The sequence below is a fragment of the Sceloporus occidentalis genome, unplaced genomic scaffold (assembly GCF_023333645.1).
Source record: "Sceloporus occidentalis isolate IW3139 unplaced genomic scaffold, rSceOcc1.0.p SCAF_5, whole genome shotgun sequence".
NCBI lineage: Eukaryota > Metazoa > Chordata > Lepidosauria > Squamata > Phrynosomatidae > Sceloporus > Sceloporus occidentalis.
In genome coordinates, this window is record NW_028316985.1 from 176,862,566 (window position 1) to 176,880,523 (window position 17,958).

Genomic DNA, 17,958 nt, shown 5'->3' on the forward strand with positions numbered 1-17,958 from the left:
GATATAGAGGAGTACACACCACAGGACAGAATGATTATGTTCCTCTTCCCAAATCCTTGCTCTTTGCTCCAAGGTGAGCAATGTGGGCCCTTTAGTGTTTTGGTTATTTTGTCCTACAGAGGCTCATCTCCACATAAGCTATTATGGCTACAACTCAAACGTTCTCAAGTCACTTGAGCACCAAACCCAGTGATTCCTAAAATGTCTGAGAAACAAGGCCTGATTTTTTTTGAATAACTCTTATAGGTATAATTCACTCTTGCACTTCTAATGGCTCTATTAACATACACAGAAGAGATCTACTTTGGGCTCTTGCATGGATCACTGTTCTTAATGGCAAAGCAGCAATTCCAAAGCATCAATCAATGTACAAATGTAACACAGTCTCCTCTAAGAGGAGGATCATTTTGCTATATCTACAGTGGGGATGGAAGGGGGGGGGGAGGGAATAGTTGCCCCCAGTGGAGAAATGTGGCAACATTTCCCATCAACAGCAATGACTGACTGGAGGCAGGCAAGGCCTGTATTTGACATACAGAGTGGGCCATCTCCCTCAAGGGTTCAGTGCACTTTGACAAATGGATGTAAACGATGATCTTGAGGTACACAGTTGAGAAGTTTGATGCTAGTTCCTAAAAGTCTGACAGCTTTCCATGCACTAATTTTAGGGGGTCCCCATGTTTTAAAATATATCCCAACTCATTTTTTTTTTACTCTTGTAATATTATTCTCCCCCCCCCCCCATGCCAGTACATACACTCTGCTTACTTTTTCTGATGTCTTTCGGAGAGCCTTGAAGCCTCAGCAGCTGCTTTCCTTGCTTCAAAGTCTTCCCTTTTCAGCACCTCTCCACTTCCCCGAAAGCCTAGCTCCACCAGCTGGCGGGCCATTTCTTCATTCTGAAAGACCAAACAAAAGTTCAGGTGAACCAGAATAAATAAGAGAAAATAAAAGATTAACAGAATCTTGCTCTGTAAAAAAGGAAGGGACATTGTTGTGGCCCTTGTGTGGCTTGTGGATCACCAACTATGAAAGAGTGTTACTTTAGGGCAAGAATAATCCTGCACAGTCTTCTACAATGTGCAGTGTTTCTTCCCTATTATGAAACTTCTTAGGTGCTCAAGAGCATCATTCACCCAAAAATGAAATAATATTTCCACCTAGTGGCAAAGGTGGAGAACAGCAATCAATTTAATTCACTTTAAAACTAATCACTTTTAGTGTGGTTTTCGGTACACAATCTTTCAGACGCAGCACTGCATACTTGAATCTGTGAATAAAAAATCTGTGGATATGGAAGGCAGGCTGTAATTCATATGGGACAAAGTAGACAACGTAGAATGCAAAGTTTGTTACATGGCTGCCAACACTATTGGTGGCCAATAAATTGCATCAGTGCAGTGGGACATCCAGATGCAACCACCGTTCAAAGATTAGCATGTTGCAGGTTTCTACATAGGTTTTATAGAGAGAAGGCAGAGCCTTGAACTGAGACAGACAATAACCCTGTTCTCATCTCAGTGGGCAGGGCTCTTCAAATCCAAAATTGCAGCTGCCATCTTCATTTTCTCTAAATGCAATGCATTACTTATTTATTTGGTTTATATCCTTCCCTTCCTCATAAGCACTCAGGGAGCTAATAATCTTACAATAAAAATATGTTTTTAAAAAATCATGTAAGATACATAAAATCCAGAGTTGAAAAATCAGAAAATTGTGCATCTAAAATTCAAAATATCATGTAAATAATAAAGCTTAAAAAAGAAAAAATTCTACAATTGGAAGGTTTCAACAATGTGGTAGGTTGGCACGATTATTTACTATACGACCAAATCAAAATAAACAAAAACTTTAACAATCACTTTATCAGGAAATCATTACTAAGAATCTGGCAAAAATACAAACCTTATTTGGTAACTAAAATTCCCGTCTGGGCTTCGATAAACGAAGCCTTTTTTAGAAGAGAAAGGATGAAGGACACAGACTGGGTAAGATATAAAGATTTATTGAAGTTAGAAAATGGGCTTTTGAAAGTAAAAACAATGGAGGAAATGATAGAAGAAGGTTTTAACGTAAATTGGTTTTTGTATAGACAAATTGTAGAGCGATTCAACCTGGATAATAAAAAATACCAAATAGAAAAAGAGGATACAATATTTGGAAGATTAATGACGGACGATACAACACAGATTATCTCCAAATTATATAAATTGTTATTAAAATTGGAAACGGAAGATGAAACGGTTAAGCAATTCATGGTAAAATGGGCACAGGACCTCAAAACACCAATCATGATGGAAGAATGGGAGAGAAATTGGAAGGTTAGGCTGAAATATACATTGAGCACAGAAGTAAAAGAAAATTATTTAAAATTACAATATAGATGGTATATAACGCCTGAAAAGTTAAGCAAGATAGACAAAAATAATAGGAAAGAATGCTGGAATTGCAAAGATAAAAATGCAAATTATATTCATATGTGGTGGGAGTGTAAAAAATAAACAGTTTCTGGCACCAAATTCATAAGGAATTGGAGGTGCTTCTGAATACAAAAATAAAATTCGAGCCTAAATTTTTCCTGTTGGGGATGGTAAATGACTCAAAATTAGAAAAGGACTATGGTAAAAATATTTTTTACATGATTACAGCCGCAAGAATGGTAATTGCAAAAAAATGGAAAAGCAAAGACACTTTACTGTTAAAGGACTGGTATATGAAAATATTTGATATGTTTCAATCTGATAAACTCACAAATACATTGCAAGGTGGAGATGAATTGAGATGGGAGGGTATCTGGGCACCTATTATAAATCACTGTGAAGAACAAATAAAGAAAGCACCAAAATAGATCTGTATAAGGGGATTTGAGTAGAAAGTAAAATGTAACGTGAGTTCTGGATATATACAAGGTGCTCGCTGATATAAACTTATAAGTCAACGTTTAGTCACAAAGATGGGACAGATTCTACACAAAGGAAATAACAATACTGGTGATGAGAAGTGTGCGAAAGAAGATATATATATATATGTTTCTCCTTCTTTTCTTTTTTTTCTGATCAAGTATAAAGTAAATGTTAAGTCAATAAGGAAAGTACATAATAGACAGCTGTCTTTGATTTGAGGGAGGGGAAGGGTTTTTAAATGTAGTATGTTGTAGTAACTGTATGTATAGTTGTAATTTATATGTGATGGATAGTATGATACGGTTTATGTTTATTTATGTTTTGTTATGTTTGTTATGCTTGTTTTTAACCAATAAACTTTAATAATAATAATAATAATAATAATAATAAATTTACCAATTTCCTTTAAAAATACCATTAAAACATTACAAACAGCAGCAGTAAAAAACAAATCAATCAGCTGAGTCTTTTCCAAAAGTGTATACAAACAGATATGCTTTTAAACTGGCAAATACCAATGTGGAATAACCAGATTAAAGTGGATCATAACCATGGCTTGACCACCATATTTTTACCCATAGTGCAGCAGATTGCATTTGAACAAGATAGCAGGTACGACTGTGACCACTGAAAGGAGCAGAACAGGTTCCTTGCAGACAACACTGGCATTTGCCTGATCATGCCATGTGAGGATGCCAGGCCTGGAAAAACAGGGGCAAACATATGGGAGACCACAATTACATGATTATAGTACTTGCACTTTGTTTCATGGATGATAAATTGTGAAGACAGGTTCCAATGTAATCTAAGAACATTCAACATTTTCAAGGCTGAAAGCTTAGGGAAGGAGAGAGCCCTAACCAACAGGAGCTTTGTAATTACTTTAGTAAGACAGAGAAAGGAGTTGGAACAGACACTTTTGCATAAGAGACTGGAGGAATCTAAGCTGAAATGCAAATGCCTGACTTGCCTTCCATATCATTTAGAAGCCTTACATACTTATCAAAGCTCAGTCAAAAACTTTCAAATTGACTTCGACTTCAGGAGCAATTTGGAATATGATGGCTTCCAGCTGGAAATAAATCTCAAAGTGATAGTACTGATTTATAAATCCTAGTATGATAATGTTCTTTTATGGTTTTGAGCACTGTAAATATTTGTGTATGTACACATACAGCACACAACCACTTATACAATTTGCAAGAGTATTGCAACATGGAGACTACAGTAGATGTATTCAAATCATTGGTGAGCCAGCTCATACCAAACATCACTAATTTTACCTAACATGTTGACCAGAACTGTTCCTAAAGGAAAGTCAAGTACCCATCTCCAGTGACAGGACAACCACAAGGAGCTAACTTCCCATCCTCACACCATCTTCCTATACATGACTTGGATTTTGGATTATCCTTTATCCAAAGAGCTAGATGAGAAAGCGAATTTATGGAGACATTACTGGATTGTCCAGGAGTATGTGTGACCCCCCCCCCCCCAATGCTTTATTGGGAAAAAAGTAACAGGCCCAGAAACAAACCCTTCACAAAGGATTATGGCAGATACCCATGCTATCTGTATATCCACCCAGTAGAAATAAGAGTGCCAGTGTGGTGTAGTCTGAGCACTGGACTAGGGTTCCAAATGTCCAGGGTTTCAATTAGTATTTGGCCAGGGAAACCCTCTCTCAGAAGAATGCAATGGGAAACCCTCTGAACACATCTTGCCAAGTAAACCCCATAATAGGTTTGCCTTAGGGCTGCCACAAGTCATACATGACTTGTAGTCAACCAACAACAAAGTTACAAAATAGGGACACTTAACCAGAAAGTTTGTGGCAGTCTTCACAGCACAAATGTTACATGTATACAACCAGTAGTAAGTCAATGATTTCATTGCTGTGACAGGAGGTGTGTGTGTGTGGGGGGGGGGGGAGAGATAGCATGGCACACTGGATCAACAAGTTTAGCATTTGTTTTCCACCTTTGTTACCCTTCATGTTCTCTCATTGATAATCTGGGAAGCAGAACTCAACATTCCTCTTTATAAAAATCCATTCAGAAAGATTGTTTTTGCAGTGAGTTCTTAATTCACTGCTCCACTGAAGCAGCTAATTATATTTAATATATCTAATTCTAATTCTCAACTTAACCTATATATATCCTCACACCTGATTTTGGTTGTCAGTCTTATGACTCATCTCCTCCCCATTCTACTCTCTAGCCTGCTCTGACTTCCCTTTACATTCTCAATAATCTCCCTAAATATCTCTTGAAAACTCTTGTACCACATGCTCACCCTTGGACTCTCATTGTCGAAGCACGAAAGGCTCAGTATTGCATATTAGGGGAAAGAAAGAAACTATGGAAAAGGAAATGGAGAATGAGAAACTGATTAATGAAGAGCAGTGACTAGAATATGATGAGCAGTCAAAAGAGCGACAATAAAGACCTGCAAACAATAGTATATGAGGACTTTTTTTTATTGGTTTTCTCCTTAGAATAACATTTCTCACACTTGGTACTTTGCTGCTGCTAACCAGAAGCAGCTATTCTATAAATTCAAAGCAAGGAAAAAAGAATTGTCCATTAGTACTAGGTAAGATATTTAAATAACATATTTAAATAGATAAGAGATTTTCCATACCTTGGCTCAGACATTGATCAGAATGGGAACTGCAGTCAAGAAATAAGAAGACTGAGATTGGGAAGGGTAGCTATGAAAGAATTAGACAAGATCTTGAAGTGCAAAGATATCAAGCTGAATACCAAAGTTAAGGTTGTTCAAGCCATGGTGTGCTATGGTTGTGAAAGCTGGACAGCGAAGAAAGGTGATAGAAAGAAGATCAATTCATTTGAGGTATGGTGCTGGAGAAGAATGTTAAAGTTACCATGGACAGCCAAAAAGACAAATAAATGGGATCTAGGACAGATCAAGCCTGAATCCTCCCTGGAAGCCAAGGGCCCATTTACATTACCTTTTAACCCAGTTTTGAAATTGATTCTTCCACGTGAAGTTCATATTGGGCCTGATTTTGTCACAATCCATGTCGAGGCATGCACAAGGAAATGTCCCTTAGCGTGGGCTATCGAGATTCGGGCTAAAATCCATCTTTTCTGAAAAGACCCAGTTTCCGTGAAATATGAACTTGCCCTCGATCATGATCGGGGCAAATTCAGGGAGGGATTAAGGTCAGAGGGCGGGCATTCCCTCCCCTCATCCGAGGGGGGGAGGAGGAGGAGGAAGGAGCCGTGGGAAGAAGGGAGCCATGGAGGGCATTCTATAACAGAGCAGGAGGAGGAGGATGAAGGAGCCAGGGCAGCTCAGAGGGAGGGGAGGGTTGGAAGGAAAGAAGAGGAGGAGGATTGACAAGGGAAGTTGGGCTGCTGTGCCAAGCCGGAGGAGGGATGTAGGGAAATCAGGCTGTAGAAGGAACCTCTTTTATTTTTGACAATCTATGTGCATGGTATTTTTTGGGTGACATGTCTGTGTGCTTGCTTGTGCTACTTTCATTTCCTCTTGCTCCTGGAGTATTATTATTATTATTTGTGTTATATGCGGATGCTACAGTCAGAATGCCTGTGCTGCATTTCCCTTTTATTCCCAATTGATTCCATGGGACAGTTGGAACTGACAGGTCACTCTCTCTCAGCCTCAGTGGAAGGCAATGGCAAAGCTCCTCTGAAGAGAATGTAAGCAGGAGGAAAAGGGTCAGTTCAGTTCAGGTCAAAGGCAGGGCACGAATGGAGCTCCCATCAGGCACCTCCTCCTCTTTTTATTTTTTAAAATTATTTTTGACATAATATGTGCATGTTTTTTTCTTGAGGCAGATATATAGATGGATAGAAGGTGGCTAGCTGCTTGTTCCCTTTCACTTTCATTTGCTGGCTTCCAGCAAAGGGAAAATGTTGCAAAAGGCAAGACTTGCGAATGAATGCTACAATTCGAATGTTACATTTGTTGCTCTTGTCAATTTGGCAAATTGGCAAAATGATACATGCTTTTGCTACTGTCTCTAAGGAATTCAGGGGTAGCCCTGAATTGCTTTTAAGAGCAAAAAAGAATGCATGGCAATCGCATCCTTTTCTGGCATTTCCGAGGTGAGGGGTGGCATTCTGGGGTGGCAAGGAGTGGGTGATACAGGATGCATTAGCTTGCATTTGGGGTTGAAAATGGGTCCAAGGGCAGATCATAAACTGCACTGACCCAAATGCCCACAACACATACACATACACACAAAAATGTGTGCATTTTGGTGCATTTTGTGCCTGGCTCTTTTAAAAAAAAGGAGAGGGGAAGCACACTTCCGATGCCCCAATGAGTGCTGCAAACGTCACCTATGGCGATGGCTCGATTGACAACAGGCACCTTCATGTAAAACCTGATTTCTGAAGAAGGAATTCGGGTTAAAATGCCCCTCATTTTGTAGTGGGCACTCGCTTATGGAGAGATTCGGGAGCCCCCCCCCCCCCCCCCGAATCTGCCCAGTTCCTTCAGGAGCAAAACCACTACTGGGAATGGGGCCCAAGATGACTAAATTGAGGTTGTCATACTTTGGCTACATCATGAGAAGAGATGTCTCACTAGGAAAGGCAATAATGCCAGGAAAGGTGACGGGCAGTAGAAAAAGAGAAAGACTGCAGGATCTTAGCAGGGCAGTGGAGGACAGAGGGGCTTGGAAGTGTCTCATTCACAGGATCACCATGAGTCAATGCCAGCTCAAGGGCAGTTAACAATACAACATATCTGATCAGAGAGATGTGACTTTGTTGTTGTTGTTGTTTTGGCAGAAGTGTGTGCTTTTAGTGAAGAGACAAGAAAACAACTGCAAGTTCTCCAGCCATTCAAAATGGCACTGTAAGGCAGGGGACAATCTTGTGATCTGTCCAGTAGTTAACACAAGGCTCAGGGTTCCTCCAGATGAGGATTTCTTTTAGAATCAACCTGGTTAGCTCATTCATGTTTTATGACAGGTTGATACGTAGCATTACACATTTGTAATATTCCCATATTTTTCCAGTTGAATTAATACCAAGGAAGTAAAATTTTAACAACAAGCATCCGTGGTTTGAAAATACTTTAAAAATATCTGAATTCCCATAGGTGAACCTTGGTTTTGCCCTTGTATATAAGGGCCACTATTTTACTATGCCATTATATTTAATGAGACTTGATCAGCCATGGATTTTGGTATCCACAGGAGGAGCCTGGAACCAAACCGCAGGGGATACCAAGGGCCCACTGTATAAATTCCAGATAGCGAACCTTGATTTTGCAGTTTTATATAAGAGACACCATTTCGCTATGCCATTTTATTTAATGGGACTTGATCATCCACGAATTTTGGCATCCACAGGGGGTCCTGTAACCAAACCCCAGCAGACAACTAGGGCCCCCTGTACCCAGCTCCCTTAGTCTCTCTTCATAAGGTTTCCAGACCCTTCGCCATTTTGGTTGCCCTCATCTGGATACATTCCAACTTGTCAACATCCTTTTTGAACTGTGGTGCCCAGGACTGGACACAGTATTCCAGGTGTGGTCTGAGCAAAGCAGAATAGAGTGGCACTATTACATCCCTTGATCTATGTACATCTATTGCATCACTATACTTCTATTGATGCAGCCTAGAATCGCCTTGGTCTTTTTAGCTCTCACCTCGCACTGTTCACTCATGTTCAACTTGTGGTCTACTTGGACTCCTAGATCCCTTTCACACGTAGTTTCATTCAGCCAGGTGTCACCCATCCTATATCTGTGCATTTCATTTTTCCGCCCTAAGTGCAGTACCTTACATTTCTCCGTGTTGAATTTCATTTTGTTAGCTGTGGCCCAGCTTTCTAGTCTATTCAGGTCATTTTGAATCTTGATCCTGTCCTCTGGGGTATTAGCTACTCCTCCTAATTTGCTGTCATCTGCAAATTTGATAAGTATGCTCCCAATTCTGTCATCTAAGTCATTGATAAAGATGTTAAATAACACTGGGCCCAGGACAGAGCCCCACTGGACACCCCACTGGTCACTTCTCTCCAGGATGAAAAGGAGCCATTGTTGAGCACCCTTTGGGTTTGGTCGGTCAACCAATTACAAATCCATGTAACAGTTACCTTGTCTAGTCCACATTTTACAAGCTTCTTTGCAAGAATGTCATCAGGAACCTTGTCAAAGGCCTTACTAAAATCAAGATATACTATATCCACAGCATTCCCTTCATCTACCAAACTGGTAATTTTATCAAAAAAGGAGATTAGATTTGTTTGGCATGACTTGTTTCTCTGAAACCCATGTTGACTTTTTGTGGTTATGGAATTGCTTTCTAAATGTAAGGACTGGTCACTTCTCTCCAGGATGAAGAAGGGGAACCATTCCATTTTAATTGCCACTCTTTGTATGTTTTTGATTGTTTTTAGCTGCTCTGAGTGCCAACTTTTGGGGAGAAAAGCGGGCTACAAATGACTATAATAATAAAAATGAGAAAAATAAATAAATAATGAGGCAGAGGAGGATGAGGAGGATGAAATAAATCAATAAATAATGACAAAAACAGATGATAATAATAATAAGTAATAATAATTACGACAAAAATAAAGAATAATAACAGAAACAAATAATAATAATTAGAAAATAATAATAATAATTAGAAAATAATAATAATAATAATAAAGAATAAGGAGAAAAATAAATAATAACAACAAAACAAATAATAACAATAATAAATAATGAGAAAATAATAATAATAATACAATATAGAGAGAGGCAGGATATAAATAAATATTATTATTATAACGAGAAAATAAATAAATAATAACGACAAAACAAATAACAACAACAATAAACATTAATAATAATAAATAATGAGATAAATAAATAAATAACGAGAAAATAGATAATAAATAATAATAAATAATAATGAGAAAATGAATAATAATAATAATAACAACAACAACGACCAAAAATGATCTGAAAGAGCCAGGGCACTGCACTCTGCGCGTGCTCAGGGGCCCTCTCTCCGGCTGACCTCCAGGTAGAAGAGGTCCTGGGTGGTGATCTGGGAGTCCAGATAGTCCTCGTAGGTGTTGAACTGGGTGACGATGTGATCCAAGGCCGCCGCGAGGTCGTCGCTCTCCACGCCGGCCATGGCTGTTCCCAGCGGCGTCCCTAGCAACCGCCCCTCCTCGAAGCCACGCCCCACGCGACCAATCGCCGCGCGGTCTCGCCGCTTAGCCACGCCCACCGCGGAAGCATAGGCAGCGATTGCCACGCCCACGCCTCTTCCTTACACTGTAGCCCCGCCCATCAGGTAAAACCCTTTGCAAGAGGCTAAGGCTGCGTCTGCACTCAGGAATTAACCCAGTTTGGCACCGCTTTAACTGCCACGGCTCCATGCTGTACACTCCTAGGAATTGTTGTTTTGTGAACTGCTCTGTCAGAGAGCTATAATCCACTTTGACCCCTTACTGTCATGGCTCCAGGCTATGGACTCCTGGGAATTGTTGTTTGGTGAACTACTTAGCCTTCTCTGTCAGAGAGAGCTATGATCCAGTTTGGCACCACTTTGACAACCATGGCTCCCTGCTATAGGGATTTGTAGTTCATTGTAGCACTCTGACAGAGAAGGCTAAATGAGCTCACAAAACTACAATTCCCAGAATTCCCTTGCATGGAGCCAGGGCAATTATAATGCAGTTTGATCCCACTTTAAATGCCCTGGCTCCATGCTCTGGAATCCTGGGAATTGTTGTTTGATGAGCTATTTAGCCTTCTCTGTCAGAGAGCTGTAACTCACTTTAATCCCGCTTTAACTGTCTTGTCTGAATGCTATGGAATTCTGGGATTTGTAGTTTGTTGTGGCACCAGAGCTCTCTGACAGGGAAGGCTGAATAAGCTCACAAAACTACAAACCCCAGGGTTCCATAGCATAGAGCCATGGCAGTTAAAGTGGTGCCAAACTGGATTATTTCTGCCATGGGGATGCAGCCTTAGTCACTTCGTTTGTGCAGCTTCCAATGGCTCTGGTCTGTTTGGTTCGGAAGTGCTGGCGAAGTGGGGGGAGGACAAAGCATTTTCTTTTCGTGGGAGGGTTTTTGTTTTGTTTTGCAAAACCCATTCCTTTGGCAGGGTTACTCAAAAGTAGGTGCATGGAACTTGTGGCTGTGTGCCTTCAAGTCGTTTCTGAAATATGGAGACCCTATCATGGGGTTTTCTGGGGCTGAGAGTGTGTGACTCACCCAGGGTCATCCAATGGGTTTCCTTGGCTGAGCAGGGAATTAAACCCTGGACTCTCTAGAGCAGTGCTTTTCAACTTTCCTAATGCTGCAACCTTTTAATACAGTTCCTTGTGTTGTGGTGACCCTCAACCGTAAAATTGTGGTGTCTTGGTTCCTAAGACCATTGGACATATGTGTTTTCAGATGGTTTTAGGCCAGCCCTGTGAAAGGGTCGTTCGACCCCCAAAGGGTTTGTGACCCACAGGTTGAGAGCTGCTGCTCTTTAAACAGAGGCTGGATGGCCATCTGCTGGGGGTGCTTTGATTGTGAGTTCCTGCATGGCAGAGTGGGTTGGACTGGATGGCCCTTGGGGTCTCTTCCAACCCTATGCTTCTAGTCCAAAGCCCAAACCAATATGCCACACTAGCTTGGCAGTCTTTCTTGTTGTTAATTGCTCTTGAGTCGACCCCAACTCATGGCGACCCTGTGGATGAGGCATCTCCAAGACCCCCTGTCCTCCTCTACTTTACTCAGGTCCTGCAAATTCAGGCCCTTGGCCTCCCTGTCCCTCTGGCCTGCACTCTTCCACTTTTTCTACATCTCTCTACCTTTCCTAGCATCCTTGTGTTTTCCAAAATAAAGCTGCTTTGGGCCACTTTGGAAGTGTGCTGTTTAAATGACGCTTGCGTCCCAAGAGGGTGGAAGCCACACCAAAGCCATGATCCAGTCCTAAGGCAGATGTTGATCACAAAGTTGTGCTGGAGGACCTAGAGATTCATTGAGAGGTGTTCTCTCATGTAAAAAAGGAGTAGTTTTTTATTTGCAGTTTCCCCACTTTTATGGGGGTCCTGTGCCTCTAATCCCAGTGAATGTGTAGGGCACACTATACATCCTCCTCTTCAAAACAGAGCCACCTAACTAATGCCTACACTGAAAGGTGGCATCTTTCTGGCACTTATGAGTTACATTTCCGTTAGTTTTCATGGTGCTTCCTCCCATCTTTTTTGTGCAAACATTTGCTGCACTAAAAATATCAATAATAGGAAGAGAAAGCTACAAGAGAGAAAGTCACATCAGGTTATCCTCCTCATATGCTTGGAGATCATCAGCAGGCAAGAGAAGAATCTGTTTTGTAATAATCAGGTTTGAGATTCAGCTTGCTGACAATCATCCCAATTCCTTCGGGGATCTCTTAGGAAAGCAAATGGTAAATGCTCTCTCTCAGCAAAGCTCCTTGAGACTTTAAAATGAGGTTGTTGATGCTGGGAGCTCCCCAAAGAGGTTTGTGTCTGGTTAAAAAAGTGGTCCTACCATGAGACTGAGTGCAGCAGCTTACCTGATAGAAGTAGCAGATTTGGGAGTATCATTACAGTGGTGGTGGATTTATCTAAATCATGTGATCTACAGTTTTGTTTTTAAAAATTCAGATCCTTGTGGAATGGATTTGATTAATATGTTCTCTCTAGGAATCTCTTGGTGCTCCAGCACGACTCCAGCTCAACGTCCACCAGAAGTTGCACTGGAGGATCTAGAGATTCCTAAGAACATATTAATCAAATCCATGAATAATCAAAGCCACAAATGTGGAGGGCCAACTGTATTTCCATTGGTGAGCCAAAATCAGCATTTATCCCAGCATTCTAGTAATGGAATTATAAAAAATATAGTTTGAATGGCCCCTATAGACCATTGTATCCAGCCCTCCACTCAATGCAGGAAAGAGCATCCAAAGAAAGAGAAGCCGCCATCCCTCCAAGTAACTAGTTCCAATGTCAAACAGCTTTTAACAGCCCTTACTATACTGTTCCTTCTATTGTTCAATTGAAATCTATCCTCCCGTGACTGAAAAAACATTGGACTCAGTCCTATTCTCTGAGGAAGCACGGTTCTCTCTGTGACAGCCCTTGAGGCATTTAAAGAGTGCAACCATGTCAAAACACACACACCCATCTTCTCTTCACTAAGCTGAACATGCCCAGCTCCTTCAACCTTTTCTCCTATGTCTTATCATCCTTGTTGCCGATCTCTGAACTTGCTCCAATTTGTCTGTTGTTGTGGTGCACTTTTTTCAAGTCATTTCTGACTGACGGCAACCCTAAGGTGAGCCTATCATGTGGTTTCTTGGAGAATTTGTTCAGATGGGGTTTGCCCTTGTCTTCCACTGAGATAATGTGACTTGGCCAAGGTCACCCAGTGGGATAACGTGACCTAGCGGGGATTTGAACCCTAGTCTCTCAGTGTTTGGTCCAGCACTCAAATTACTACACCATCCTGGCTCAATTTTTCTAAATAGATAGATAGATAGATAGATAGATAGATAGATAGATTACTGTTAAGGGATTGGAAACATATGTCATGTGCAGTTGGAGCTGCAAGTTAACACACATACATTAGAAAATGATGTTTCTCTCAAATAAAAAAAGAAAAGACAGGTGTGCTTCTTAATCCCTCATCTTCTCTCTTCCCAGGCTGTCCAATTTACAGATTCAGTTCATGTTGCCCTGATATCATACAATACATAAGAGAGTTTATTAGAAAATCTCTTACTCAGATCTCACCTTGGATATGAACTCACAGGGGACAGAATTCTTAGATCATTTAGCAAACTTTAAATTTATCGTTTACTTGTACAGTAACTTTATTTAAATCTATTTGTAGAGTGTCTGGAGAACCAGTACAGAATTATTCCTTTCTCCTCCATCTAAGGAAGCTGTCTTGATTCTAAACCAGTGTCTGTCACAATAAAGGACTGGGTAAGGGCAAACAAGATGAAGCTTAATCCAGACAAAGGGACCTTTGAGGCTGAGAGGAAGAAAGAAATTGGTAGCATAAGCTTTTGTAGCCTTAATTCTACCTTATCCATGAAAGCTTATGCTATCGACTTCTTTCTTTTTCTCAGTTAGCCTCAAAGGTGCTACAAGATCTCTTTGTGTACTGGCACAGGCTAACTCAGCTATGCCTTGGAATCAGTCCAGACAAGACAGGAGTGCTTCAGGTCAATCAAAGGGATTCAGTCTGTGTTTGATGGGGAGTAGCTGCAGCAGTTTACTTTTGCATGAGCATACTGGGAAGGGCAAGACTCCACCTGCCTCCTTTCTGAGGTTCTGAGTTCAATTAACTTTTGCCCTTTAAATTCTAAAGATATTGAAGTAAGGTGAGGACAAAGAGAAAAGGGGGCGGGAGAGGGAAAATCTATGACATATCTCATTGTAAAGGCACCAGAAAACAAGGATGACAGAGAATTAATCAGGACCTTCCATGCCAAATCAGGACAGTTGGAGGGTATATTTCATTTGACAGGGCACCCAATCCATGACCTCAGATTTTGATCATAGAGTCAAGATAGGTAACCACAGAAGGACATATTTCATCCCCAAGGTTTTTATGGTTTTAAAGCAAGTGTAGGAATCATATGGTCCTCCAGATTTTGTTGGACTAAAGCTTCTACTGTGTATCTTTTGCTGTAACATATGATAACCTGGCATTAGTTTGCTCCAGCTCTATTAGAAGGACATGATCTGAGTGAATCTGTTTGGAATTCCTTCTCCATTTTTAGGACAAATCTGAATTATTTTGAAGGCTATTGACCTTGGCTCCTTAATTGAGATATTTAGAGCCTTGGGGAAGATGCTTGCCATAATGTTATCTTTAGAGAGAGTATATGATGTCGGGACAGATTATTTTGTTGTGTTTTGCAGTAAACAGCAACGAGGTGCCTTGTGTATTATATGCAGAGCTTGGAAATGTTACTAATGTGAAATACAACCCCCGGAATTCTCTATTACCATATGGCAATGCTGGCTGTGGTTTTAGGAGAGCTGTAGTCCCCGCTTTCTCTATATACATTCATATTTATATTTTTCAAGCTCTGCTTACTGTTTATACTCATATATAAGTCTAGAAATTTTGGTCAAAAAATTGACTCAAAAACATGGGCTGACTTATCCATGGGTCAATGTAAGTTCTGTACTTTAACTCATATATATGGTCACTTCCTTCCTCTGAGTAGAGAGGCAAAAGGTAAGCACTTTTTCCATCCTGGGAACACCTGAAAGAAGCATCAACCATCTCTACTGTCGCATGTATTCAGCCTTTAGTGTGAGCATAAACAGTTATGTCTGCCAGAATTTTGTAAGTTTTTTGGCATGATTTTCCTTTGCTTCATCTTTTACATCTTTTGTTACATGTCCTTAAATTTTTCTGTTGACTTATCCACGGGTCCTACCAAAATCCCAAATTTTGGCCCCCAAACCTGCCCTCGACCTATACATTAGGCTAACGTATAGTCAAGTATATACAGTAAATTAAAAATATCATTAAGATGATGAGAGGTCAAAGCAAATCCTCTCTTGTCGTTTTCTTTTTGAGATGCAATGACAAATATATAGTAAATTATAAATATCAGTAAGATGGTGAGAGGTCAAATCCTGTCTTGTCATTTGTTTTTGAGATGGAACACCCAATTCAACCACTGCTGTTCAAGTGTCTGAGCATGGCTTTCACTGTGGTGTCATCCAAGGTGAATTACTCTGAATTGTACTGAAAGTACAAGCAAGAATTAAGAGTGCGTGTGAAGAGAAATTCATAAACAGACACATCGGATGAAACAGCAGCACTCCAAGAGGGACTGCTGTACAAGCTTTTGCAAAACCCATGAACTGTGATCAAAAGCCCAAGCTGACAGGACTGCCCCTTTCTACTGCTATCTCATTTATCCTCAAGGACAGATGGATTGCCAGGCCTGCATTATTTAAGGAATGCTTAGAGTTGAAGAAATGATGAGGAATTCAAAGAGAGAGAGAAAGCAAAAGCTCTACACTCTTTGCTTGTAAAAGTATGTGAGGCAGGACAAAAAGGGCTATGTTCAGGATTGTTTTTAAGTCCCTTCTGATGAAGTTAAAATGCATTGCCATTGTTGCCTTAAAAGGTGCGGGGTTCCCATGTACAGGGTCAGCATTTCCATGGTGTTTTGGGGGGAAAGACACCTGCAAGAGTACGGGAACTACTGGGATCTTTTACAACTATGTATACCAGTACTAACTGTAGCAAGACTCCAGTTTTAATGAAATAAGAGGGTTTTTTGAGAAATGTACAACCTTAAGAACCATACAAGGCTTAACAGAAAGAAAAGATGTGAAAGGTTGGATAGCAAGGAATCAGGTGTTAGAAGGGGTGATCCTAACCAGACCTGAAGAGTAGCTTCCACTGAAGCTGGCAAGTGGCTCAGAGATGGAGTCTGAGGGCAATACAGCGAGTGAGAGGGACCTGGTGTGCACACAGAGTCCATAGGTAAACTGTGAGTAACAGTGGGCAGCTGTCTGCAAGGCGGCTGGTCCTTGTTTGCATCCTCAAGGGATAATGGAGCTGTCTCATGGTGTAACAAAGACTTGATGGTTTACCCATGGAACTGACAAAAGTGATTCTGGAAAGGCTGATGGCTTTAGCTTCAGAGTTGCAAAACATTAATAGTGTCTGAGACAATCCCTGATGATCACACAGAAAAGGTGGATAGGATCACAGCGTGAGGTGAAGGGTATAATCTCTAACTGCTTTGTGATGTGGCTTACTTGATCTTTATAGTCTGGGAGAGGAGGAAGTGAATCAGCAAACCCATTTACAGTGGTATCTAGGTCTTCCACATGTTTGATTTAAACAGGAGCAGTTTCTGGGTGAATTTTGTCTTTGGGGCACTACTGTTTGCATTGTCTCAGCAAGATATTTGCACTTCATTCTGTTTCAGTCTGCATTTCCATCCATAGGCTAGTGTGGGTCCTTGCTCTTAGACTATTTCCTTCATTCCAAAAACTTCTAAAAAGCATACAAGATTAATACATATTAAAACAATTAAAAGCTGAAGGTCTGTTTAAATTTTTTTAAAGGGGGTCTTTATTTGACAGGGAAAAAAGACAACAGATTTGAGGCCAGCTATTATAGTTATACAGTACTGTATTATATAGGGTGAAAAATAAATGTTTTACCAAAATATATAAATTGACGTCAGTTTCAGCAGCCTAACACCAGCAATGTCTCTGCATTTTAAAACATGTATTACAAGTGGAAAGCAGCAAGGAATCAAAGATGGAAAAAGAGGGGAGCAAAAGGCCTTTTCAGTGGGTGTTCCCAGTCTGTGGGCCTCCCTTTCAAAACAGGTTAGGCTCTTATGCATCCACAATTAGGTAAGGACCCTAGATATGCCTAGGGTTGCTGGATCTCAGGGGCTGCCCACTCTTCCTCAGTCTGCAGGCAATGGGAAGAAATCTCAGAGCAAGAGGACTGTCTTGAAAAGTATTTGTGTCTGTGTATTTTCCTTATTTGTTATATATGGGAGGGTTTGATGTAAAAATACTTTGAGCAACTATGATTGATACTTAACATATCATGCTAACTGATAACCAATTCTTGTAACCTATCCCCTGTATCACTGTATGTTCATATGTGCATTCAAGTCATCCCATGAATATCCTAGGGTTTTCTTAGGCAAGGAATATTCAGAGATGGTTTGCTATTCTTCTGAAATATAGCCTGGTGTTGTTTTGCAACTTACATTCTGACAAAATATTAAATATTCGTAGGCAACCTGACACTGAAATAATCCATTGTTGGAAATTGATGTTCAAAGACGCATTTCACATTTGAGATTATAGCTAGGTCATGAGAACACAAGAGTATAAATATGAGGTTCGATACTCACTGAGTTAGGAAGCTTACTGCCAGCTCCTCATCTTGACAATTTCTTCAGAACAGCTCGAAAAATCTGCTGGGTAACACTTTGATTTAAAAACATGCTGGTTTAAAACCCTTAGAAAGCTTTTGAATATTTCCCCCTTTTCTTCTTAGCTCTTAGCTTGTCAGAA

At 40.5% G+C, this 17,958-nt stretch overlaps 1 protein-coding gene across 4 annotated transcripts in view; it reads right to left on the bottom strand.

Moving 5' to 3' along the window:
• Positions 1-17,861, bottom strand: part of LOC149313200 (cilia- and flagella-associated protein 299-like) — a 308,159-nt gene extending 290,298 nt beyond the window's left edge. For 3 of the 4 annotated variants that reach the window (XM_089526259.1, XM_089526257.1, XM_089526258.1), the window contains exons 1-2: positions 9,916-10,041; positions 769-899 (exon numbers count right to left, since the gene is read on the bottom strand). In XM_089526259.1, coding sequence (XP_089382385.1) covers positions 769-899; positions 9,916-10,035 — 251 coding nt within the window. In that variant the 5' untranslated portion in view covers positions 10,036-10,041. Of the gene's footprint in view, positions 1-768; positions 900-9,915; positions 10,042-17,795 lie in introns of those variants that run through there. The other variant, XM_089526260.1, reaches the window with a different exon arrangement.
• Positions 17,862-17,958: the final 97 nt, after the last annotated feature.